The sequence below is a fragment of the Sinohyriopsis cumingii genome, chromosome 12 (assembly GCF_028554795.1).
Source record: "Sinohyriopsis cumingii isolate HCF-2022 chromosome 12, ASM2855479v2, whole genome shotgun sequence".
In the NCBI taxonomy this organism is placed as follows: domain Eukaryota; kingdom Metazoa; phylum Mollusca; class Bivalvia; order Unionida; family Unionidae; genus Sinohyriopsis; species Sinohyriopsis cumingii.
The window spans coordinates 14,420,264-14,448,051 of NC_142972.1; the positions used below are offsets into that span (position 1 = coordinate 14,420,264).

General features: G+C 34.5%; 1 protein-coding gene across 1 annotated transcript in view; it reads right to left on the reverse strand.

The window, feature by feature from the left end:
• The window catches only part of LOC149786024 (E3 ubiquitin-protein ligase rnf213-alpha-like), a 358,391-nt gene that overhangs the window by 324,740 nt on the left and 5,863 nt on the right, over positions 1 to 27,788 (reverse strand). The window contains exons 3-12 of the mRNA XM_089978099.1: positions 27,182 to 27,402; positions 26,580 to 26,735; positions 24,157 to 24,318; positions 23,092 to 23,635; positions 20,436 to 20,613; positions 17,315 to 17,451; positions 15,945 to 16,019; positions 10,200 to 10,306; positions 7,419 to 7,560; positions 912 to 1,098 (exon numbers count right to left, since the gene is read on the reverse strand). Coding sequence (XP_089834225.1) covers positions 912 to 1,098; positions 7,419 to 7,560; positions 10,200 to 10,306; positions 15,945 to 16,019; positions 17,315 to 17,451; positions 20,436 to 20,613; positions 23,092 to 23,635; positions 24,157 to 24,318; positions 26,580 to 26,735; positions 27,182 to 27,402 — 1,909 coding nt within the window. The remainder of the gene's footprint in view (positions 1 to 911; positions 1,099 to 7,418; positions 7,561 to 10,199; positions 10,307 to 15,944; positions 16,020 to 17,314; positions 17,452 to 20,435; positions 20,614 to 23,091; positions 23,636 to 24,156; positions 24,319 to 26,579; positions 26,736 to 27,181; positions 27,403 to 27,788) is intronic.

The window sequence follows — 27,788 nt, forward strand, 5'->3', positions numbered from 1 at the left end:
TATCTACCTGTCTGATGAAACCTCACTGCCTTTGCAGATGACAAATAAATCACTGAGGCTACAAATATTTCTTCTCGTCAAAAATGATCATAACACAGGAGCAGGTGTTACCTCAATACATTTCTTTAATTTGTTTTATATTTGTTTCATCAAGACTATAATAATTTGGCAGCACGCCAATATCATTCTTAACCTCTTAATCAACAAACTTTATTGGGTACACCGCACACAATTATTTCTGGTCATTCTTGAGTTCTGGCATACATGGGATTCTGAGAAAGGTGGAAAACAGATAATATGTGCAGAGTGGCCAGAAAAGTGGAAGAAGATCTCTTGAAGGAATTTGTTCATTTTCATCAAGTAATCTCTGAGCAACTTGGACATTTAACACTTGGTTCATGCATCTGTATCAGATTAATGGTTAAAAAAGTGATTCTGTTTGTTTTTCTGCTCCACGTTTTGTCACATTAAATCTAATTTTTTGCAGGACTTGATGTTTGTTTCACACAGATCCCATAAGGGCATGTCCTGGATGGAACAGTGTTAGGATGACTTGGAGATGCATTGATATGCCAATTTTCATCAGTGTCTGACATATCATCGTGGTAAAAAAATATTGAGATAGTCATGAGCAAATGAACAAACAAAATAGTGAATGAAATTACAAACAAATGCATGAACAAATGGACAAAATGCTACAACCCTCCAAACATTACTGACAAGGCGATAACAAGTGAATCTGAAATAAAGTGTTATTTTTTGTTTTATGCATAAATGAAGGGCAAATATCTGTGGAAAGTTTAGCAGTTTAACAAAGCAAGAGGCGGTTTTGGAGAAATTATTAAACTTGCATTTATGCCTGCATGCACACATATATATACACGATACAGACACACAACACACAACCATACTTGTCAAAGTCCACAGCTGCAGCTGAATTTCCTTCTTTTACTTGAAGTTTTCTCCTGACATAGTCAGCAATATGATGAATGTCTGGAATTGGCAGTGGGGGTCGTCTGAACTTGTCCAGAGCAGTGATGATCCTAGATTTATACTCATTCTCAGTACTGCAGACCACAACTAGCCTATAATAAAGGTCTGAAATAAATAAAAAAATTATAGTTTATATGGTCTCAGTCTATGGTCTCAGAAGTAACAAGTGTTGTGCTAATAACAAGTGTCAAAAATCTACCAACTGCCCTTGAACTTCAGGTAAATTATTGTAGCATCAGAGAACTTCAATTTTCCCACCTGAAACAATGAAAAAATCAGACAGCAATGAAGCATTTCAAACACAAAAGGTTGTCTTTGAAACATCACAAAGTTGAAAATAAAAAATAGTACAATAAATATTGAAATTAGGAATGACAGTACATGCTTTAATCACTCACCATTCTGGATCACTGCCATCTCACCACTGTCTGCGTGGGTTCGAGTCCAAGGTTCGGCTAGCTTGGGTACGTGGAAAAGCCTGCCAGTAGCTTCTCGTGGGTCGGTGGTTCTTCCCTGGGTTTTCCAGGGTTCTTCCTCCACCAGTTATACTGGCCGCCATGTATAGCCTATCTTGTGCTGAAAAATGGCGTTAAACCCTAGAACAACAACAACAACAACATGCTTTAATATAAAAAAATATACCCAAGGCAAAGAAGGGCATATACTGGTAAGCCAGATTTCACTGATCCCCAGAAATCATAATGTCTGCAGACATTAAATGTAGAGACAAAATTTATCTCCCACACGACATTTTCAAAAATGTGTGTTGTCTACTTCTATCCAGGCATTTAATATATTTTATTATTTCATTAGTCACCTATCACCATGGTCACTGATATCAAAGCCTATGTCAACACCAGACATATAGTAATATATGATCCATGTTTAGTTGATAACAAGAGTACTCTGCAAGGACTAGCACTCTACTGGCCAAAATGAATTCCTATAGCTATGGTATATGTTTTTATCATAAACAATGAAATTAAAAATTAAAATTTTAATTTTATTAAATGGTCAATTACTTAAGGTTTATGTATCTTTGGACTACACAATGTATTTCTGGCCATATGACTTCGAGTAAGCACTTAAGAAACACATTGCAATTAATTGCAATTGATAGGAATACCTAGATTTCATTGCTGTAATTAAATAAAGTTTGAATGCCTGTGCATGAGTTCTTGTGTACATGCAACAGGGGTTGTTTCAAACTGGTTTAGAAATGTTATTATGTACCATTTTCTGTTGAAGTCTTAGAAACTTGACAAAATTTTAAAAATAAATATAAGTGGCAACTAATCAAGTACTTGCACCTATTCGTAATTGTAATGTTGTAATCTAGGACAGTTAAAATTAATTACAATTCTGTGCTCTTTTGAGTTTAAAATCAAAAATAATATTAACTTTAATAAAATGTTTTAAATTGTTTTTTCTAAATATTCAACTCCATTTTGGTGACTATAGTCTCTGTTTCTACCATTTCATAGTTTTGATTAAATTATAAAACTCTGTATAAGCCTGCTTCTCTACATCTTGTATTAACTTTTATTTGTAACCATACAAACCTCTTCAAAATGTGAACAGGGTTAAATGATAAAATCTTGTGATACAACAGCAGATTAACTAACAATATTCATAAACAGCTTTGCTCAATAGTACAAATCACATGGGTCATGTAGGTATTTAACACCAACTATTTCAGTAATGGATGCCAATTTTTAGAATCTGATTCTACATACCTTTAACTGGCAAGTATTCATTACATTTGGATTTGTGAACATCTATGTTCCTTTGGAAGGTCATTATTTAGACACCTCGAGAGGTGAATAAAGCAAAATCAATGTTAAAGTATGTAGACATTATTTGACATAATGATCCTGAAGGTGTGATCCAGAACAATCCGGATTGAATGTCAAGTGCTGTGATGTCACAATGAAAGCTACGCATATTAACAAACAAATTCATACTACCCTTGATTATGATGATTCCACTCAACTTGCTCTTATTTTGACCCAAGTTTAGTACATGGCCACCACTGTAAAAGTCCATAGTGATAGATAATTTTCGTCTGGAAGTTTCTTGATGATAGTTAAGATGCAAAGCATTCAATAATCAGGATTGAATAGATTTTGGTTAAAGAAAATTAGTGTTCAATTTTAAAAGAATAATTTATATTTAATTTAAAATGAGTAAATGCGCATCCATAACCCAAGTGACTTGCACTACAAGAGTCATATGGGCTGATAAAAACACCAAATGAAGCTGTATCTGCATTGGGTTAAAATAAACCCTTACCTCACTTTCACATTTTAATTCAGAAATATTAACCTCATAGGATGCCTTTAACCAGCAATTAAATATGCAAAGCCTATAGCAGCTAGTACATCGGAATGATCTTATTAATAATAGGTTTGTGCCAAGTCAAGACTTGTGTTAGCACTCTAGCTCCTTGGTTTTGGGGAAAATGTGCTGTATACATATATATTTGGTGCAAAAATGCTACACAAAGGATGGACTAAAGGACATACCATGACTAACACTATGTGGATTTCATTGTGCAGGGATATCTTAAGCAAACTATTGTAAACTGACTGGCAAATTTAAAAAAATCAATAAATGTCTCATACTTTTTATATTTTATTATTTGAATAATCCATACATTCATGTTCCAGACTGTTTCAACACATTCCTTCTTTTGTGTCCCTCATACTCACATGCTTGAATTTGTGTCCCTCATACTCACATGCCTGAATCTGTGTCACTCAAACTCTGTCACTCATATTCACACGGTTGAATTTGTGTCCCTCATACTCACATGCCTGAATCTGTGTCACTCAAACTCTGTCACTCATATTCACATGGTTGAATTTGTGTCACTCATACTGACATGCTTGAATTAAGGTTACTCAACACTGTGATTCATATTCACATGCTTGAATTTGTGTCCCTCATACTCACATGCCTGAATTTGTGTCCCTCATACTCACATGCCTGAATTTGTGTCCCTCATACTCATATGCTTGAATTTGTGACACTCAAACTGTCCCTCATATTCACATGCTTGAATCTGTGTCATTCATACTCACATGCTTGAATCTGTCACTCAAACTCTGTCCATCATACTCACATGCTTGAATTTGTGTCCCTCATACTCAATGCTTGAATTTGTGTCCCTCATACTCACATGCTTGAATTTGTGACACTCAAACTCTGTCCCTCATTTTCACATGCTTGAATTTGTGTCATTAATACTCACATGCTTGAATTTGTGTCCCCCATACTCAATGCTTGAATTTGTGTCCTTCATACTCACATGCTTGAATTTGTGACACTCAAACTCTGTCCATCATACTCACATGCTTGAATTTGTGTCCCTCATACTCACATGCTTGAATCTGTGACACTCAAACTCTGTCCATCATACTCATATGCTTGAATTTGTGTCCCTCATTTTCACATGCTTGAATTTGTGTCATTAATACTCACATGCTTGAATTTGCGTCCCTCATACTCACATGCTTGAATCTGTGACACTCAAACTCTGTCCATCATACTCACATGCTTGAATTTGTGTCCCTCATACTCACATGCTTGAATCTGTGACACTCAAACTCTGTCCATCATACTCATATGCTTGAATTTGTGTCCCTCATTTTCACATGCTTGAATTTGTGTCATTAATACTCACATGCTTGAATTTGTGTCATTCATAATCACATGCTTGAATCTGTGACACTCAAACTCTGTCCATCATACTCACATGCTTGAATTTGTGTCCCTATACTCACATGCCTGAATTTGTGTCCCTCATACTCACATGCTTGAATTTGTGACACTCAAACTCTGTCCTCATTTTCACATGCTTGAATTTGTGTCATTAATACTCACATGCTTGAATTTGTGTCCCTCATACTCACATGCTTGAATTTGTGACAAACTCTGTCCATCATACTCACATGCTTGAATTTGTGTCCCTCATACTCACATGCTTGAATTTGTGACACTCAAACTCTGTCCATCATACTCACATGCCTGAATTTGTGTCCATCATACTCACATGCCTGAATTTGTGTCCCTCATACTCACATGCTTGAATTTGTGTCCCTCATACTCACATGCTTGAATTTGTAACAAACTCTGTCCATCATACTCACATGCTTGAATTTGTGTCCCTCATACTCATATGCTTGAATTTGTGACACTCAAACTCTGTCCATCATACTCACATGCCTGAATTTGTGTCCATCATACTCACATGCCTGAATTTGTGTCCCTCATACTCACATGCTTGAATTTGTGTTCCTCATACTCACATGCTTGAATTTGTGACACTCAAACTCTGTCCATCATACTCACATGCCTGAATTTGTGTCCCTCATACTCACATGCTTGAATTTGTGTCCCTCATACTCACATGCTTGAATTTGTAACAAACTCTGTCCATCATACTCACATGCTTGAATTTGTGTCCCTCATACTCATATGCTTGAATTTGTGACACTCAAACTCTGTCCATCATACTCACATGCCTGAATTTGTGTCCATCATACTCACATGCCTGAATTTGTGTCCCTCATACTCACATGCTTGAATTTGTGTTCCTCATACTCACATGCTTGAATTTGTGACACTCAAACTCTGTCCATCATACTCACATGCCTGAATTTGTGTCCCTCATACTCACATGCTTGAATTTGTGTCACTCATACTCACATGCTTGAATTTGTGTCACTCATACCCACATGCTTAAATATGTGTCACTCATATTCACATACTTGAATTTGTGTCACTCAAACTCTTTCACTCATACTCACATGCATGAATTTGTGTCACTCATACTCACATTTTTTCATATTTCAATATAGACATGGTGATTAAAATCATCATACAGTCACAATCTGTTTATTTTGGGAAGCGCCTAAATAATCACATAAGTTTCTTTGCTAAAAACTATTTATCCTTTACATTAAAAAGTTCTGTAACTTAGCTGAAGGTCAAGTTCTATGTGATGTTATGGATAACATAATTGTATTGCTGTGACTTTTCAATAAAATTTAAATCTGCCTATCAGACGCCATGACATGGACAACCTCAACAACCACTATGCTGGGTCTGTAATAGACATAGTATGTATGGGTTAAATCCACAATACTTTTAATATACCTAGCAAGCATACTATTTTGGAAGGCAAGTTCCAAACAATCTTGCCCTGTCAGCTTACTTATAATGGTTTGTTCCAATGTTGGATATCTGTTGATAAAATTGAATCTGAGCTTAGATATTCTAAGTACATCAAAATCAACACCTCTAGGAACCTGAATATGTGATTCATAATAAAAAGACGAAAGCAATATTGCAGTTAGTTGCAGTAGGGTAGTGTAAATTGCTGACAGACATGTTGGTGAGGTACAATCAATGATATGAACCTACTGATGCTGGAACAAGCGGATTTTCTAATTGAAATGTCAAATTGATTTTTAACATTTCTTTCTGACACAAAGTAATGTAAACTAAAACTTCTTGAACTACAGAAACACTAAATTTCTGTACATATTTTACAATGTTTGCACCAAAATGCAAGCTCAAAAGTATTTTGTCATGGTCTTATCTGGATTTCAGATAAGTAATTTAGCATTTTCATTAAAATGTTCCACTTGCTGTGATCTTTATGAGACAAGAGTTTTTAAACTTCAGTAAACTGGTTGATTAAGTAGTTTATAACATGAAAAAATTTCCACAACCATCATTTTCCAACTGCTGAAAAGTTTATCTTTCAAAATGGCATAAGTGGTATAAAATTTGTTTAAACTAGGGCTTGGTATCTTCTTAACTAGAGACCTTTTAGGTTTGACCACTGCTTGGATACAAGTCAGATAATTCAATATTCTTGTGCTGTAACCTTGACCTTGGTGGAGGTGGAGTGTTAGCAGTATGATGTATGTATTTATGTGTATGTGTGTGTGCATATATATATATATATTTGGGCAAAGTTTTATTGGAATATCTTCAGTAGTTCAAAGTTATACTCAAGACACAGATACAAGTCACAGAAATGCATTTTACATTGCTGTGACAAAAACCCTGTGACCATGGTATATGACACACTGAACACTCATGATAAAATCTTTGGCAAAGTTTCATGAGCATCTCTCTTTTTCATGGACTGGACAAGAAAATGTTAATCAACAAACAGACGAACAAACACCACAACATAATCCACCCACTCTTGAAAAAGGGGAAAACAATGACATCTTCAATGTCACTTGAATTTATCCATTCACTCTCACAAAGAAGAATGTCCCATTTTCTTCACATACAGATCTTTGCTTGGGTCTTTAGATTCATGGCATGCAGCAAATATTAAACTATATTTTGAAATGAAATGATTTTAAAATATTTTCAATCAACTTTATTCTACTGATTCTTACCATGGTGTTTTCTATCCTGCATGACCTGCTCCAATCGTCTCTCCCAGCAGTCACTAACATCAAAGTCTAAAAGGTCACTGTTGACCAGGCAATGAATCTTGCTACTTGTGTTGGCTACAGCCCGTCTCCAGAATACATCCAACTATGTAAAAAATGACTCTTGTTCATTGTATGCAGTACAAAGGAGTCAATGGAATAATGTAAGAAAAATGAAGCCAGTAAGTTATGTTAAAATTGTGTCCCCTGCTTACAATAGTCACATTCTCATCTCTTAATCTCAAAAGGCAAAACAATTATAGTGTAAGAGAAAGTAAAATGGAAAATGGAATTTCTACTTTGAAGATGGCACCCAATGCGGTATGCAAAACAGCTTCTATTGACAATGTTTACAAATACTAAGTTTCATCCCTTAATCTCAACTGACTTTAACTGTTATGGAAGTGAAAATGTGATGGAAAACTTTCTAAAAATCAATGTGACCTTGACCTTAAAGAGACCACCTTTAATGTGGTATGTGACACACCTTTTAATAATTATAGACAAGTTTCATCCCTTAATCTCAAATGGCTTTAAAGACAATGATCAGAATGGAAAGCATGATATGCATAAAATATTATACCATGACCTTAACCCAAATATGGTATGCAAATACATCTTCTTGTGGTGAAGCATAGGTCTACTGTGTTTCATCCCTTAATCTCAAATAGGTTTAAAGTATGGAGCAAAAAGAAAATGTGATTAAAATATAAAATATTAAGCTGAAACCTTGAACTTGAATTTAGGACTACAAATGTGGAACATGACAGAGATTATGTGATGATGTACAAGAATACAAAATTTCAAACCTTGATCTCAAACAGCTTCAAATTTACAAAGCAGAAAGAAAAAGGTGACGGAAAATTGAAAATACTGAACTGTGACTTTGCTCTTGTAGATAAGAATTTTATACGAATCACCCTCTAATGATGATGTACGAGTGCTTTCAAGTTAGAAGTTACAGAGGAGAAATGAAAATAGAGTATAATGCAGATATTATGAGACCTGCTTTCCTTTGAAAAGATGGTGGACAATAATATAAAAAAGCAGCCTCTAGCTGCATTAGGCAGGTGGTTGCTACATTAAGGAATTAAGTAGCAAAGGTGGAGAGACAGAATAATGGTGATTGCTATGAACAGGTGGTTACTTCATCCACATGGTCACAGAACCAGGTTTGATAACCTGGTATCACTCCAAAGAAGTGATACTGAAAAATCTTGGCAAACATATCCTAATATCAATGAACATTTGACTTATGTAAGAATTTAAATTTATGACAACACTGTTGATTATAAAATAAATTTAAAACTAAATATTTACATTTGGATAATTAATTTTTACAGCATATTTACCAATAATTATTTATCTGTGAAATAAAACGTAATTTACATAAGTTGAATCTATCTCTAAGGTTTGATTTGCATTCTACTGACTCTAAAAATGTGACCTACATTATCATTAAACATGGGTCACAGTGACTTCCAAGTTATATATTTTACAGCAATAATTGTATACTTGATCCAAATTAGATGAATGTATAATTTCTACTTCTCCATGCAAACAGAATAGATGAAAAGTACCATATACACTCAACTATAAGATGCACTAACACAAACACAACTCTTTTTAGAACTGAAAAAAACCTAATTTCTCTTTGACCCTCAATTAAGCTTGGGTGTGCTTTGCTAATCAAATTAATCTGTAATGGGTGTCTTGCTGTTAGAGAGTTGATGTTGCACTTTGGGGGAAAAAGCAAGCCAATGGATGCATGCATGCATGGTCAGTAAGTTGGTTAGTTGGTTCGAGGATATATGGATACAAAATAGATGGGAAAAATAAGGACAAATCCAGTGCAAAATAAGTCAATTATATTACTGAGTGGAATATATCACAAATAAATTGACAACAACATTTTGTCCCTCTTTGATTAATGAAATCCAGAATGCTTAACATTTTAAATTCATGTACATGATAAATCCTTGAATTAAATTATAGGTCACATACAAATATAAAAATTGTAGTATAGAATGATCTGATTCACAATATCTCAACATAATAATTCCAAATGTCTTACAAATAAAGTCCATACTTTTATGATTTACAGTATCCTATAAATGTCACTGTCTGATGTTATCTGGTTCAAAGGTCATTAATTTATTCTAATATTTGAGTCACCAAATAAAGTTTGAAATTGTCCACTGTCATCTGGTCATCACAAACATCATCAAACTCCAATTCCAAGTCTCATTAAAGTATTGCCACAACTGAATCAGTTGTTAATTGTGTTGCATGACAAACATGTGTTTAATAAAGCTCCTACAGTTTACTGAATATAAGACTCTACTTGGTACTGAACAAGTATCAAATCACAGCTCAATCAAAGAATTGTCAACTGGGAAAACAAAGCAGGTGCTGCCTTTAGAACCTATGGGATTAATATAAGATTTATCAAACTTTTTTATGTCATGCTTGGATTTCTGATGGGAATCTGGACATCAAAACATAAAAATGTTTGAACTTAAAGTTTTTTATGTAGTGCTGACATCCTGAGCTTCCAACATTACCCCTGGATTTATCAAAATCTTTTGTATGCTGCACTGAAAACACAACCCCTACTCTACTTAAATAAAATTTTCAGAAAAAACATTGACTCATAAGTTAGTATTTATGGTAAGTATGCAAAAATTCTGTGAAAACCTGAAATTTCAGAAAAGGTTTTCTGCAAGATTATTTTCTAGTACTTACCTGATCCAGTGTTGTCAGTGGCGAACAGACCAGAACCTCATCTGCCTGAGGTAGTGGTTGGTTGGTATCCATAATATAGATTGACAAAACAGTGGAGAAAACATCAGCTATAAAAAAAATGGTAATCAGTGAAAAAAGCACGCTGGAAAACAAAAATCAAAAGATAAACTAAAGTTCCTCGAAAGGGTTTATGCTCCACTGGTCTGATAGATTCTGAATGAATTAATAAGTCATTTCTTCTGTCCTTTTATCAACTGATGAGCATTAAAACCACCTCAAATCTTCCTGGGAAACTTGAAAAATATATGCAGTTTGATAACAATAACAATTTCTTATAATTTTGAGTGAACATGTTCACAAGATAAGTACAGTAAAAAAGTGTCATGGCCTCTGACCCTGAACTAATTGAATTTGTAACAGATAATGTAAAAATCTACTAATATTCTATGTTTTGTTCAATCCTTAATATTGTTTTGAACTGGCATCATTCAAGGGTGCCCTCACATATATCCAAAACTGAGCTCAATAAAAGTCCATTCATACTTGTTTGTAGTGTCATGCTCATTGCAGATAAGACAAGTCAGTAACACATTAAACACCAGTTGTTAACAGTCTTCTATGTATGCTGACCATGGAGATTATTCACCAACAGGTCTCAGTGATATAGACCTTTGGCCATGGTCTTGAACTGAACCATTATTTTCATGAAAGACTTACCAAAACAATGACCTCTGACCATTTGACATCAGTGTCTACAGGTTTCTTTTTACCTTAAAGCCATCCACAAAGTTCAGTCAAAGAACTTACTCTGAAACAAACATGCAAAACATTTCCTTTGATATTTTGACCCCAAAATCAAAAGGCCTTGTCTATATCACAAGTGCAATCCATCCACAAACTTTAGTCAAGGTAATTGATTATTATGAAGGAAAAAAATAACAATTTTTGTTTCAATTAAATGGACCCTACTCTTTGAACTTTTGACCCCAATTCAACATACTTATTCTTACCCAATGTGTAAGCCAGTGGTTGAGAACTGAAATTGTTTTGCAGAACCAATATTTTCTTTTAATCACAGTGACTTTAGCCTATGTCCTTTAAACTCCAAAATAACAAAAGCTTCTATCTTTCTGCCAGTGCAAGCCATCCTCCACATTTAGTCCAGGTATGTGATGCATAAGTAAAGTTATTCTGTAGAAACCACTTCTCTTGTTTCAGTTGCACATGACCTTGACTGGCCTTTTGACCCAATGCTAGATAGGTTTCTTCAATGCCTCAAGTGCAAGCCATCAACAACGTTTGCTAAATGTAGGTCTTGCGAAATTATGTTATTGTGCATAAACAAAACTAGCAACTGAAGGACAGACACTGTAACACAACACACACTGCTTCATAACAAGATATAAAAACCTGATTAACGATATTTGATCCAGAAATCAACTTAAGCGTGCTGACTAAAAACTTATTTATTGAGAAAAAAAGCTAAAAATAATGTTTAGTAAAACTGTCTGTAAATGTACAAGCCACCATGTTCTTAAGCTTGATTTAGTGTTACATCCAGGGGCTTGAACTTAAGTAACAGGACATGGTAAACCCAACAAGCTTTCCAATTACCAAAATATAAATTTATTTAAATAAAATATAAAATCAAACAAAATGAAAATAACAGTGAATGTAATCCTAATAATCCTAAACTGTACTATCAATTTCTCACTAATCTGGAAACTGTTCCAAGGTATTCTGAATGAAGCTTCTTAAGAGCTCATTTGCTACCATGATAACACCACTGAATTTAATATATTAATCCAAATGTTTTTACTACAATGTAATCTCATGAATGAAAACTATCACTTAAGTCCTGGAAAGTTTCACATAATCCAATGAAATGAGATATTCAATTCCTTGAACATATTCACTGACTGTTTAAATTAAACAGTATTCACTCTGCTCTATACAATGACAATTACAAATAATTCAAAAGTTTCTCTCTCTTACTCTTAAGCTAACCTAACTGCATAACAATGGAATATCTTGTGTATATAGTCATTATATAGTGTCCATTTGCATTTCACATAAACAAAATCTGACACAATAATTTCTCCAACAATTAAATTGCATTAATTCAACATAACTCAAACATTCATAAACAAGCAGTCCTGTTCTGACCTTCAAATCTTATTGAACCAGTTAAATGCTAGGGAACACATGATAGCTCTCTACTGGGCAACTGTTTATGTAACTTCCATTCAATCTTGCATGGCATCTTTGAACTACTTCAGGTGTTGATTTGAAACTTAGTGATCAGCTTGTTATGAATGAGACTCTTATAAAGAAGTGTACATGTACTTTACTATAGCACTAGCCATTGAATTAAAGAATCTAGAAATAAAACTCATAGTCTCAAATGACTTTAAAAAAACTATATTATAAATTCAAAAGATGACGCATAGATCCGTAACATTTAGCATATCGAGAGAACTTTGAAGAGCACATTCTATGTGTGCCCCTTGCTTACTAGTCCACTATGTATGCACTTGTAGTCGTGGATGAGTTTGGAGACATTTCAAATGTCTTTCCATAACTGCAGCCTTTAGTTAAGGAATGCAGTCTTAACCTAAACTTAATGTACTGAGGCCACTATTTTCTTACTAAACTTACCATAATCATACCTTTGACCATTAAACCCTAAAATCTGTTTTTTTTATTTATTATAATAACCCTTTACCTCATGCAAGTGCCTTTGGATGCCTCTACTCCATTCGCATGGAAGCGCCTTTTGATGCCTGCTGTAAACATCAGCCATTTTAAGCCGGTTTTTCGTAGTGCCACCTTCGGGGAAAACCCCTTATTAAATACTACATTCATTTCTGTGAATGACAATTACGTCAGATCACGTGGTCACTGCTTATGCTCTGGTCAATATCTGCTATTTAAAGTAACTGGGTCATAATCTCCACTCTCCAAAATGGAGGCTGCAGATTTCATTCAGAACTTATGAAGTTTTCACAATTAGAATCACAACTATGAAAGATTCAATAACTTAGGTAAAGGCTCTGATATTGATGTAGGCAGCAATTAGTTTTTATAAATTATCAAATTCAGATGGCTTAGTGATGTAGACGCAGACAAAAAACTTGTGAATTTCGAGTATGAGAAATGGTTGGTCACGTGGCCTCACTGACATGACGGTGAATGAGTTCTCTCAAGATTTTAAATCACATAAAAAATTCTTCCGTGAAAAATAATTACACAGCTATAACAATCAGACTTTACTCTTAAATTTTTCCACACATAATAGATGTGTACCAAAAACGTAAAATGGTTAAAATTGCTGTTAAACATAACATACACTACATTGCTTAACAGTTAACAGGCAGGCCTATGCATACAGAGTTGAATAGGTAACAGGTGCTCTATTTATAGTGTGCTGCACTTTGTAACTATGCTCTATGAGGTAAAGGGTTAACTACAAGCTGTCCACAAACTTTGATCAAGCATCTTATTCAGTAACAAAAGTTATTCTGCAGAAACACTTTTCTCAATGACCTTAACCTCTGACCTATTAACACCAAAATCAATTGGCTATTTTCCTAAGTGCAAGCCCCTCAAAAATTTTGTCAAGGTATATGGTCTGCAACTAAAGTTATGCAAAAATCATTTCTTAATTCAATCACAATAACCTTAAGCTTTGATATTTTGATCCTGAAATTCACAGCCTTCTTCTTTACCACAAGTGCAAGCCATCCACAGAGCTTGGTAATGGAAGATGGTGGAGGACTTGAGTTACTGTTAGAAACAAAACAGGAAACAGATGGATGAATATACAGACAGATGGACAAATATTTAAGGTGATAACAATCTGCCAACTTTGACTTACCCCAATGTCAAGTAGGCATGGTTTTCAAACTTGTTCACAGCAGTAAGGTCATGTTGGAGGTCAGATCTGCACCCTATTCATTCAGACTCAATGACACACTTTAAGAAGTGTATTAGTAAAAACACCATGTTAAAAGGAGCGGTGATAAAAAGATCTTTAGGATGGCCATTATGCTTCCCTTCAAGTTAACCTCAAAGTCAAGCAGGTCTGATTTTCATGAAAATAGTGTGGATATATTGCATTTCAGGTCAGCATCATCTTCATCTTAGACCATTTACATTTCTAGCTTTTAAGTGAAAACACTCTGCCAATATGACCATCCATCCATGAGAAATAAGCATACAAAATTGTTAAAGATGGCCACCAAGTTAACCATGTCAGAAGTTAGGCTGGTATCATTTTTATACAGGACCAACAATATGTCAGAAAAGTATTTTAGTGGAATCCAGTATCAATACAATCAAAAATGAGGAGGATTATTCATAATAAGATTTTCATTATGAATGCTGTGGTGGCCATATTGGAAGGCTATAATGGCACCATCTTCATTTAGAACCACCTATTTATTGCAAGATATGTTTTATTTAAAAAAACAATGTCAATATGACTACCATATCTGTTCAAAGGGAGACAAGATAGATAACTTTCTCATGCATTAATCAACTTCTTCTAGATGATGGAAAGTTCAATTTCTTATGTGGAAGCCATTTTTCTTCTTAAAGTCAGTGACCTTAGCCTTTTGACAAGAAATTAATAGGCTTCTTCCTTACCCTAATTGCAAGACATCCACAAAGTTTGGAAACTGCAGATAGTGGAGAACTTAAACAAATGTGCATAACTATTTTTCTTCTTTCAGTCACAGTAAACTTAACCATTGATGTCTGATACCAAATCAATACAGTTCTTCCTTACCCCAAGTGCAAACCATCCACAAAGTTCAGTAACTGTAGATGGTGGACATCTAGAGTTATTGTTCAGAAATTAAACTGGCAATAGAATGATGGACATCATAACATGTTCTGCCTCATGGTGGGAGTTTAACATTTTTTATTTTATTAGAAGCACAATGTCAATAAATCTTTCATTCAAGAGAAATAGCATTAACAAAATTTTCAAGATGGCCATAGCGGCAGACATGTTGAAGGTCAGATTGGCAACATTTTCATTTATGATTGATTGATTGATTAATACATATGAGATGGAAATACATCAGTTGTTCATTTCTTAAAAGAATTACCAAATCACAGGTCATCATTCCTAAGACAGTATTAACCAAATCAATATTAGACACTGAATCTAAGTGCATTTATACATGCATGCCAAAGTTATCAATAATATCGCACCAATACTTTTAATAGCCATGTGTAAGAAAATTACATCCTGATGGAAAATTATCAGCCATTGATGTGCAGACTGTTTGACAATGAATACATGCAGATTCTTCCAGAGATGTGAAAAGTTTTGTCATAATATCGGCATTGAGCCAACATGAATTAAGAAATCCTGGAAATTTCTTTCCTACTTCCCATATTTTAGAAAGAATCAAACTGTCATCAAGAAATAACTTCTGAAATCAGCTAAGAGAAATATATTCATAAAGTCTAACATTCAAACCATTGTCATTCAAGAAATGGAATTTAACAATACTTTTTCATTCTGGTTATTAACCAGGATTCAACCTTACACGATGTACAATTCTGTGAAGTTATTTAGATTTAACTGATCCAGCAGTTTTAAACATTTTTGGAATCAAGCCATCTTGTTTAATTTAACTGCAATCTTGGAATCTGATATGCAAAAAGACAGGGCAAAAATAATTTTTTTTCAAAATGAAATGCTTGCAATAAAACTCTTCTAACACAGATTACCTTTTGGACAAAGGATCAGATTGGGTGTTCCTGGTACAAAACTTCGTGGGAAAGGTCGATTGATTTGTCTGCTGTCTGAAAATTTTGAAAATATATGCTGTGGTTACAAAGTTTATACCAGAAATATTTGCACTCCTTGGTTTTCTGTGTACATGGTCAAAACACTAAATACTGTAAGGCTTTGGACACCTGAAAGTGGCAATATATGGTTGATTCTTTTTTTTAAAGTGTGGTGTAGCCTTATTATGAACTCTTTCAAAAAGGCCTAACACCTTAGTTTCAACCTATGGTACAGAACAAATCTTGCAAGAGGAATTTAATTATATAAAGCCAATTATATCTGGAATATTTTAAAGTCTGTAAGTAGTGCTGGAGCACAAATAATATGATTATTTTTTAAGTGCATATAAGTCTTTGTACACAAAAAAGAAGATTTAAGTTAAAATTGAGACAAGGTTCCTGAGAACATGGGTCCACTCAACTGATAATCTAGTATATGCAGAAGTGTAAAAACACCATTTGAACAGCACATCATAGAGTTCTGTCACTCTCCCACCATTTTACTTGATCATGGTAGCGTGATGGCAATGTGGTATAACTAGTATGTCATTTGATATACTGCTGTCGTATTGTTGCTCATGAATGTGACAAATGCAAAATAACAGGTAAGAAAAAAATTAAAAAACTTGTCTGTTATGTATTTATAGAAAATTTACACTTTGTGCCACTGAATAATACTGCATGTACCAACATTCAATAGAAAATTAGTTCTTGAAACATAATTCATGACTGTTTAATATAGCAAGCCCCATGAAAGCAGTAATTCCCACTGAGGAATTCCACAATTTCTGATCAAGTATTGCAACATAACTCTAATTTTGCTGTAATATGCATTAATATATTTATTTACATGTGCTATCTCTTCAGCTGCATTCCCTTCATCATAATGTTAACCAAAACCTAGTTTCCAGGTTATTCTCCAGAAACTTAACATTCATCTAGTCTTGTTCAGGATACAAGACACAGCAAACAAGAAAAAAACTAACTTTTTACAGTTTACATACATGACTGCACATGTGTTTGTCCATCTGTTTTTGGTCAGACTAAATAAAAGTGAAACTTTTAGAACTTACCTGGAACCTGGGTGTATGTTACAGTAATGAGGAAAGTAATATGATGCAACTGAAAATTATTTGTGATTGAATTACAGTAAAATTAGACTTTCACTGCAAAACTTGACAACTGAGTGGGGTTACCACTCTCAAGTAAACAGTGAGCAGACTATATATTACTTGATAGGTCACACTGGTTTATATATTCTATATACTGATCAAATGGAGAGGTAGCCTGTGTATTTAGTGTATGTTTACCTTTCTCAGCCAGTCTTCTCAGAATAAGTCCTAGGTGTTCAACACTGAGATAGTCAGTAACACTGGAGGATACTGAAGTCAGAAACTCTTCCCAAAGTTTTTCCAAGTCTTCAATTAATGGATTTACATCCATGTCTCTGTGCAATTAAAAATAAAACATTAATGTATTTATAATTAATGATCTGCTGTGTGCGGCAACAAAAAACTCATAATCTTATAAGATGGCATTAGTGGTTTGACATATCAGTCACCCTGACATGATTTTAGTATTCAACAGATCAATTCACACAACTGTTTACACTACCATTACTTTCTTTGTAAACAATTCAAGAAACAAGAGTCCATTGAGGGGACTGACTCCCTGTTGGGAAAAAAAGAATTTCCAGGAATTCAAGACAAGAGCATTTCTTTTATTTAACAGCTGAGTGTTGAAACCATTTTCATTAAAGACCAACTAGAAATCATAAGTCTTTTAGTGAAAACACCATGCTGATGTGACCATACATTCATGAGGAGCATTAGTAAAAAGATTTTAAAGATGGCCATTATGGTGGCCACAATGGATGTGCAAGCATCACCATTTTCATTGGGATCAACTATACTATAGGATAAATGTGTGTTAAGTTTCATAGCAATCCTGCAAGTAATTTAGAAGTAGCTATAACAAATGTGTGCTAATGGACAAATGGATATTGGACAACAGACAATAAATGATGGATGGACAATGGAAAATTGATGATGGACGATTTCATAAGCTCTTCTGGTCTATGACCAATATAACTAATTAAATATCTCCTCATATACTGTAACTTAAATAACCTTTAACTTCCCGAGAATACATCTGATTGGTTATCTTACAGCTAGAGCTGTGATATGTTGAATTGTTATCTTACAGCTAGAGCTGTGATATGTTGAATGGTTATCTAACAGCTAGAGCTGTGATATGTTGAATGGTGATCTTACAGCTAGAGCTGTAATATGTTGAATGGTGATCTTACAGCTAGAGCTGTAATATGTTGAATTGTTATCTTACAGCTAGAGCTGTGATATGTTGAATTGTTATCTTACAGCTAGAGCTGTAATATGCTGAATGGTGATCTTACAGCTAGAGCTGTGATATGTTGAATGGTTATCTTACAGCTAGAGCTGTGACATGTTGAATTGTTATCTTACAGCTAGAGCTGTGATATGTTGAATGGTTATCTTACAGCTAGAACTGTGATATGTTGAATTGTTATCTTACAGCTAGAGCTGTGATATGTTGAATGGTTATCTTACAGCTAGAGCTGTGATATGTTGAAAATGTGCCATACAATAAAATCCGATTTATGTCACCTTTGATATGAATGACCACCAGTCATTTATAATCACAATCATCAGACACAGACTGATTTTACCATATAAATGCACAAAAATTATGAGTGACCACTGGTCAAACATGACCAACAACCATGATTTTCTTGAAAAATACATGTTTCAACACTGCCTATGAATGATCATATCATAAAGCCAGATATAAACAGCAAAGACCTTTATTTAATCCTTGTAAGTATGAGTGCTGCATAGTCTACAGGTAGAGTGAAAACTTTTCTGAACCAAGATACTAAAAGAAACATGAGAAAAGCTGAGTTTGGTTCCTGGTATCATTTGATTTATAAAGAAAAGTTTCACATCGAAGACAATAACCAGATTTATGCACTTGTCAAACCATCAAAATAATGCCAGAGTTATCTCAATTCTTATTGCAATTAACTATTAAATCTTTAAAGGAATAGCAATCATGGATGCATATTTGTTTTGCTTGTTTATTTCATATGAAATCCTGCACAATGCCAATAATGCCATCAAAGGCCTTTGCACTCTGCTTCACTAATGCATGATGGGTACTACCTTAAATCTTTTGCCTGTAGAGGTAAAATATGTAATAACCAGTGTGAATGAGTTGTTTGCTTTCACCAGATGAGTTAATTCTATAATTACTGTAAAGGTCTCAATTCTTTGTAGCTTTAACGATGTTCTTGTAATTAAAGTCAGTACATGAGTAAAAATATGCAACAGTAATTAGGATAGTTTTCCTTCTTCAACCCAGTTGAATTTCAGCCTTGAAAGTGGACTCTTCTGCACAGACCTGTTATGAGAGAACAACTCTCTTAATCAATCTTTCTTTTGCTGGCAGAAGAGATGGTCTCTCAATTCATGTTTTTCTGTATCATGTAGACAACATGATTGCTGTCACCAATTAAAGGAGAATGACAATGGTATTTAATATTGGTGTAATATACTATGTAACAAGTTAATGCTTTTTTGTAATTTTCTAACTGCTTTCATGACTCTAGCTATGTCTGAACTGTTTGCTTTTACTGGATATTTTGTTAGAGACATCACTGGTAATTCAGTAACAGCCAAATCAGTGTTCAATAAATCTTGTGTCCAGATCCCATGGACAAAACAAACAAAAAATGCTTTTCCTGGGCTGCCAAAAGCTGAATTAAGGAAGCCTTGTGTGCCATTGCAGTTTATTATTGCTTCTGCCACAATCAATATTCTTTCCAGATCCTTGAGGTGAACCGAATGCTCGGTTTGGGCTTCTACAAGTTGAGTTGGGTTAGCTCAGTGAGCTACAATTTATCATGACTTTTTCCACAACAGATATTGTGTCCAGATCCAAGGCACAAACTGAAAGCTAGGTCATGGCTACTACAACTTTAATTAAGACAGTCCAGTGAGCTACATGTTATCATGACTTTTGCCACAATAAATCTTGTATCCAGATCCGAGGGGCAACCAAAAACCTGTCTGAGCTACCACAAGTTGAATTATGGTAGTTCAGTAAACTACTACGTGTTATCATCACGTCTGCCACGTTTTAAGAAAATGAATAACATATTTCACAAAGGAGAATAATTATTAATGAGACATATCAAGGAAAAATGTAAATCTCTAGGTAATGACTTCATAGCTACCAGGTTCTCTTTCTTCAGATCCATTCTTACTCCAGACATTAATTATTGCCTGTTGTATTAGATGGATTATACCTAAAATATATACATAATCAAGCATCTCATGACAGAACAATGAAATGTGTAAAGGAATCACATGCAGAAAAATAATGTTTTCATACCCCTTTGCCACCTCAAGTTTGTTTAAGATGTCTGCAGTGATGGACATGACAGAGTGATCAGATCTCTTCCAGCCTTCATAAGGTATGACCTCTTTGACTGTAAGATCTCTCTCCTCCATCTCCATGTCTTCTCCATATGTAGCCTCTTCCTCCATATGATCACTGCACCAGCTTATACCTGTCAGAGATGAAAACACTACGGTCCTTAACTGTATACTCCGTTTCTATCTCCAATTACATTCTGAGGTAATAAGCAACTTCAATAAATTTTTATTCCCACAAACAATGACAAACTCACCAAAGTATACATTAATGAAATCTGGCTGTCAGCCTTGTGCTAGAGCTGTAGGCATACATGACTCACCTGGAAGGTAACCATGTCTTTATCTCAAAAGGCATTATAGCAAAGTGCAAACAAGGGAAAGAAATTGATGTGACCTTGAACTTGAATATAAAAGCTTAACTATGATACAAGACATGCCATCAACTAAAGAAACATAAGCGTACCATGTTTCATCTCAAACAGCAAATAAATTATTACATGATTAAATGATCATGACTGGGTATTTTTCAATGTGTAAATTTTACCTAATCACTCACAAAGTTAACATAAAGTCCTTCAGACTTTACTTACTTTGTGAGTGATTCAATAAAATTTACACATCAATAAATAACCAACCATGATCATTAAATCCTTTTCATTCCACTTTATTTTCTTTCATCAGATCAGCAGATTTCAACAACAAAAATTCACTTTTAAATATATCAAAGATATCTTAACATTAGCACCTTAACTGTGACAGAATACATAGCCTGATTTTCAGTAGCCAAGACGCATCGATTCTTTATATAGTAATATTGGGCAGTGTCAGAGCAGGTCATGCCAGAGATATATTATGATCATTATATTAATATATAAAAAAAATTGCTTGATGCTGTTTAAACCTATTCCTTTATTTTGCAACATTACACTTGTATGGGACACATGTTGCTATAGCATTCATTGTTCTTGCTTTCTACACATTTGGATCTTTCAAAGTAAAATCGTCTCCTTTTTTAGTGAGTCCCCTTCCTCAACATATGATGCTGACCTTTAATAACAGCTGCTGAAACACTGTCAAAACAAAATGCATTCATTTTGCGTAATTGGCTTTTAACACCTGCCATATAACTTCTTTGGCAAAAGGGGTGGGTGTTGAAATGCAGGAATGACTGTGCAATTACACTGTATTGACTTTTATTTGTCAATTGTAATCTGGTGGGTTGAACATTTTGGTCGGAAATCACAAAGGTAGGTGGGTGTGGCTTGTTGTTATTATTATGGTGTATGACATTGTTATAGCTTCACATAAAATCACCTAGAAACCTGGAACCAAAAGAAGTCTGCTGAATTTACCAATTTATAAAAATTCTTGATCAGTGTCATGTGACCATTTATATCCAACCAGAATGCAGAAAATTCAGTCGAGTCATTACATTTGGAATTATAAAGCAATAACAAATGTAAGCATAAAATATATACATCTGATATTGACCCTGAAGATTGTCTCCAAATGTGGAAAGCAACACATCTCTTAGCATACAAGTGTACCAAAATTTCAATCATTTATCTTAACAGCTCATATGTTATATAATTGTGGATAGAAAAATGCTACTGAAACATCAGAAACTGGCAGGTAACCGTGATCTTGAAGATAGGACCCACACTGTGCAATTCATTGCAAATATAGCAAGATTCATCTCTTAATTCCTCATGGTTCTACTGTTATAGAATGGAAGAAAAATATGGAGAAATTAAAATAATAACCCATGATCTTCACCTTAATGATAGGACCCCATTGTGGTATGCAACACAAGTGAACATGATGTATAAGTTTACTAAATTTCTTATCATGTTAAATTCTACAGAGTAAAGGAAAGTGTGATGTAAAACATGACCATTAACACAGCCTGAGAAAATGACAATACAATTCACCAATGTGGCACATGAGATACTTTCTGATGATAATATAAAAGTATACCAAGTTTAATTCCTAGTGAATTCTTAAGTTCATATAAAGAAAGGAACATGATGGAAAACTCAAAAGTTTAACTGGTACCTTGACCTTGAAGATGTACCTTAATGTCCAACAGCTCCAAAGTTCAAGGCCAGAATGGAAGTTTGACGGAAAGCTTAAAACATTATAAAGCTGTAATTTGGAATCTGAAGATATAATCCCCAATGTGGAATGCAACACATCTTATAATGATGATGTGTAAATAAGCTAAGTTTCATCACTATATCTGAAATAGCTCTCTTATTAGAACTGAATGGAAAGTGTGACATACAATTTAAAATACTGACTTGTGACGATGTCCTTGAGAACAAGCCTACTCACCCACTGTGAGAAATTATACCCCTTTTGATGATGATTTGCAAGTACACAAAGTTTCATTCTACAATATTAAATGGCTTCAAAATTATGCAGCAGAAAGGAAAGTGTGAGGAAAAACTTCATATACTGAGTCACAGAGAACCCTTTGAATAAATATCATATACCACATATTCATCTGAGTGTGTAAACAGAGAAATGTTTCCTTTATCACCTGTATTTTGACATGTTTTAGTTCAACAGACTGATAAGACTTGTATATGGTTCAGACTGACAGGACTTACCCTCTGTAATCTGATCTGGTTTAACATGCCTAAGAGCTGCTTCTGCAAGTTTCTCTGAAAATCCTGACTTGATCATCTTGGCAATGAATTTCTTAACTACTAAATCTTCTGAAGCCTTCTTCATGGCATCTACCAGATCTTCATGTGTACAATTCTCCTTCACAGCTGACAAAAGAGGGTAGATCCTCATGTCTAGGCCTTGGCGTGGACCAACCTTCACCAGTTCTTGTTGTAAAATAACCAACTGGTCTGTTGTGAAATAGTTCAACTCCAAATATTTTGATCTTTTCTGGTTGATATGGCCTAACCACTTGTCGAGACAGTTCTCCATGAATTTTGCTATTTTTGATATGACTGAAATGACATCATCATTTGGGGTCTTTCTTCCTTTTAAAGGTTTGGCTCCCTGACCAAATTCAATAAAGGCACACACAGGGTGACTGGGATCACATAGAAACTTGGTCTGCCAATGTCTGAACAGGACACATCCTGCTGAGTTCAGTTTTATGAAGACAATGGCAAGTCTCATCACACTGTCAAATACCTGCATGAGTAGAAAAGAGTTTGGTAATTCAGTACTAGAAACTTGTATCAAAGCAATCTATAAGCAACTCGTCCTCACAACACTCTGCCACCCACCTAGCTGGTAGCCAATTCTTGCTAAAATCCTGCCAAATAAATTTATTAATTTTAACACACTATCTCTTGGAATTATTCAAAAGTTTCAACAATCTATCTTAACACCTATTGGATTCTCTACTGAGAGTAAACTCTTCCATTCACTAAAGTTTGTATCAAAAAGTTTTCATGATGGCATATGAGAAGACACATAATATGTACCATAAGTATGCCATGTGACCACTCACTTCATACAAAATGGCAACAGATTCAAATCCTCCATCTTGGTAACCAGTATTTGCCACATCCCAATCAATGAAAATGACTAAAAATATAGTATCTTAATAAATAACTGAAGTAAATATTGCCTGATCATGTTCATCAAATTACAATTGTTTGAAGAAACAAAAGATTTTTTAAAAAATTATTGAAAGTTTCTTTACTAACCAGCATAAACCTGTCTACAGCATTCTTCCCCTGCTCTGCCTTCCCAACCACCAACATTAGATGACTCTGAAGATCTTGCAGTTGTTCAAATGTGTACTGTCTGTGACCTTGGGACTCCTTGTCATGGACTGGCACTGTCAACTGGAGGGTATTCTGAAAATCCTGAGAAGATACATGAACTGTATCATAAATGTTTGTGGGTATATCATGTAAAAAATAATCAAAAGCAGTATTTATGTTAATTTGTGTAGGTATAATAGCTCAACCACAGCTATTTTTTTATGTTACCCTGACCGCCAATGTTAAATAAAATGCTGTCTTGTAGACAACTGTTGACTGTTGATTTCAAGTACATTACATGTATATAAGGTCCATACCATTAACCTCCTGTATGAATTTAAATTAAATATAATTCAATATTTAAATAAATGTTTCTTTTTAGAAACTCCCAATGTCTCATTTACACATTTCATTTTCAGCCAAAAATTAGAACCTCTGGACAAATCCAGCCAATATAAATGGAAATACACAAATTTTAGTGAGTATATCAGCAAGAAATGAAGCATTCTGAAACAACTGAAATTGAGCAGATTTTTTAATATAGAAATTACTTCTTGGTGCACATTTCTGATAGAATTACAAATATGGGAAAATTAGATCCAGTACACAAGGGCATTTCTTTTCCAGTTCAACTAGACCCCGCCTGGAACTAGTATTGCTGATTCCTCAAGTCTTGTGAGGCCAAGGTAGGGTCTACCTCTCTGAATAATGCCTTGACATCAAGCAGTCTGGACTGCAAAGGCTTTTGCTGTTCTCCAGAAAAATCATTGATGTCTTCAAGGTGGCATCCCAATGGAGGTGGAGAAGCTTGGCAGAGAGCACCAAGGACATCAAAAATAGGTGTCTTGATGTCTTGGCAACAACCTCCAACAATCTCGGTACTGCAACTGGAGACAATTATTTTTCCCCAAGACTGAAGGAGGCATCTGAAAAAAGAACTGCATGAGAAATCCTTCAGTACCAAATGACCAGTGCTCAGTGTCTCAAGACAGAAAATGGTAGATTGGTACCAGTCACCATATCCTGTGATCAGAGCTTGGTGATTGGCACTCAGTATTAACTTCTTGGTTTCAGTGCCTAGTGACAGATACTGAGTTACTACCATTTGAGACACTGCTTACTGAGCACTCGCTATATGGTTACCAGTGACAGACCATCAATGACTGTTACATGACACATAACGTGGTGACCGATGTCTGGTACCCTGTGACCCATTACCCAGCAACCAATGACAGACCTTCAATGACTGTCACTGGACACATTGCCTGGTACCTGGTGTCTGGTGACAGGTGGGAGCTGGCAACTTCCCTAATCAGAATATGCTGTGGTTCTCCTGGGAATGATAAAATCATACAAAAAAACAACCCATTCCTTCTAAATTCAGGTTATTTTGAGAAGTTTAGAAATATATAAATCCTTTCAAAGAGTATGTGTATTTTCATTGGTAATACACTATTCAACCCTGTGACCCATAATTTCCTGTATTACTTCTGAATTTTCTCTAAGGTAGATCCTTTCTTCTCCTTCAGCTATGTCATCTATAAATGGTAAAATAACTGTTTGTAAAATTTGGACTTTAAGTGTAAATTTCTTGAGACAGAAAGGGTTAAATATGCACTTCAATGATATTAAAAAATGCATCCCATGGGAAAAGACAGAAATAAATTTATGATAAATTCAAATATTACCGTAACTGCAGCAGGTATAAAACTACATTTTTTCAAGTGTTTTTCTGCAAATTTTACATTTTATTCTGTATCTTTGAAACATTCACCTGATAAAAACACCAGTAAAAATGTCATCATATCAGTGCAGTTTCTATATACCTGCTTGAACAAAAACAATATCACAACTTGTAAGTGGCAAAATAAATGATTTTGTCAAAAGAATATGACCCCAGATTAACATGTTAAACAGTGTTTGAAAATTCAGTGGCAACCTGAAAATATAATTGATATTCAAATCCATTTATGAAATGAATTTGCATTTCCAATTTTGTTTTTCATTTATCATTTTGTGTTCTGATTTTGCATATGTGCTCTGTATCTTCTGATTCATTCATCATTTGTTTGCATTCATTTTGCATTATTTTTGTTCATTTTTCTGAACTCAATCTACAATCATTTTTATTTGTTCTGCATTCAATTTTTGTTTCAATGGTAAAATTACATGTTCCCAGGTCTGCAAGTCTTTTGATCATGAAATTTTCCTATGAGCCCTAGTTTCAAGCATGTATCCCCCAAATTTCAACATGTGAGACCTTTTGTCTCACAACTGTTTCTCTTGACCAATTATTGATTAACTAAATCCTTGATGCATACTGATCCAATGACAATCCATTGTTATCAAGGAAGAAATCTCACCAAGCCCATAGTGGTATTCTTCTCAGTATTCAATGCTCCTACACAGAAGATTCCCGTCGAGTTGATGGCTTCAGTCTGGGCAAGGGAAGTAACTTCAACTGAACCATGTGCTTGTTTTACAGTCTTCAACCAGGTTTGATGACGACTGGTATCAAGCTTCAAGAAAAGGATATTATCTCAAAACATTTAAAGATGAATGTATACTATCAAATAAAATTACAAATTTGAGAAATAAATCATTTTTTAAAAAAAAAAAGTTGCTAACATTAATTGTAATCATCATAAAGAGAGACATTTTGTAAACAAAATGAACAATATTTGACAAAAGTGCATAGTCATCAACATAAATACAGTTTATGTTATGTGTGATGTGTTTTTTGTGTCTTTTGAATACATCATTGAATCTATTGTTCAAGACTTAAAGAATCTGACACAGCAGTTCCCCAATAAAACCAAAGCAGTTTTTCAACAGAAAATTTGAAAATAATCATTGGTTATGAAAATAGCATGGAGCATTATACTTGATCCACAATATTTGTGGAACCATGGAAATATATCAAGGAATAATGGTAAGATTGTACTGTCTATCCTTAACTACATACTAGTTTCTTTGGCAAATTTGGATCAGCTTTCAATTCTTTCCAAAGAATTTGGCACTTGTCCAACAGCTCTTTGTATCCAGAATGCTTATCAAGGTCAAAAATGAGAGAAGCATATCCTGTAGTGGCAGCATGTAGACAGTTGACCTTGGCAATTTCAATGTCCCCTTCCCCAGCTGAAATGCTGGCAAGATCAACAAACACCTTCAGCTCCTTCAGACCTCCTGTAAGTATTAGCAGCAAGCATTTCATTCTGAAGACAGAGGCATATAAACAAATATATAATCTTGCTGAGAACATGAAATGTACATAGCACTGCACCAGCAGAATGATGACAGTCAACACAGGGGATCTCTGTTACCCTCCCTGGTTAAGATGCTGACTATATCTACAAAAACCTTCCACTCCTTTGGAATAATAATAAATAATGAGCTGAAACTCTCTTCTTTGGAAAATACAAAGAGACATAACGTTCTTTTTGCGGAAGCAGATGACTTTGTCATCTATATCAATAGCATATATGATTAACAAACCAATAAAACTCCTCTGAGCCAATGATTTTGTCCAATTATATTGTTGTTTTCTCAAAAAAGGTCATAAGAAAGTTTAT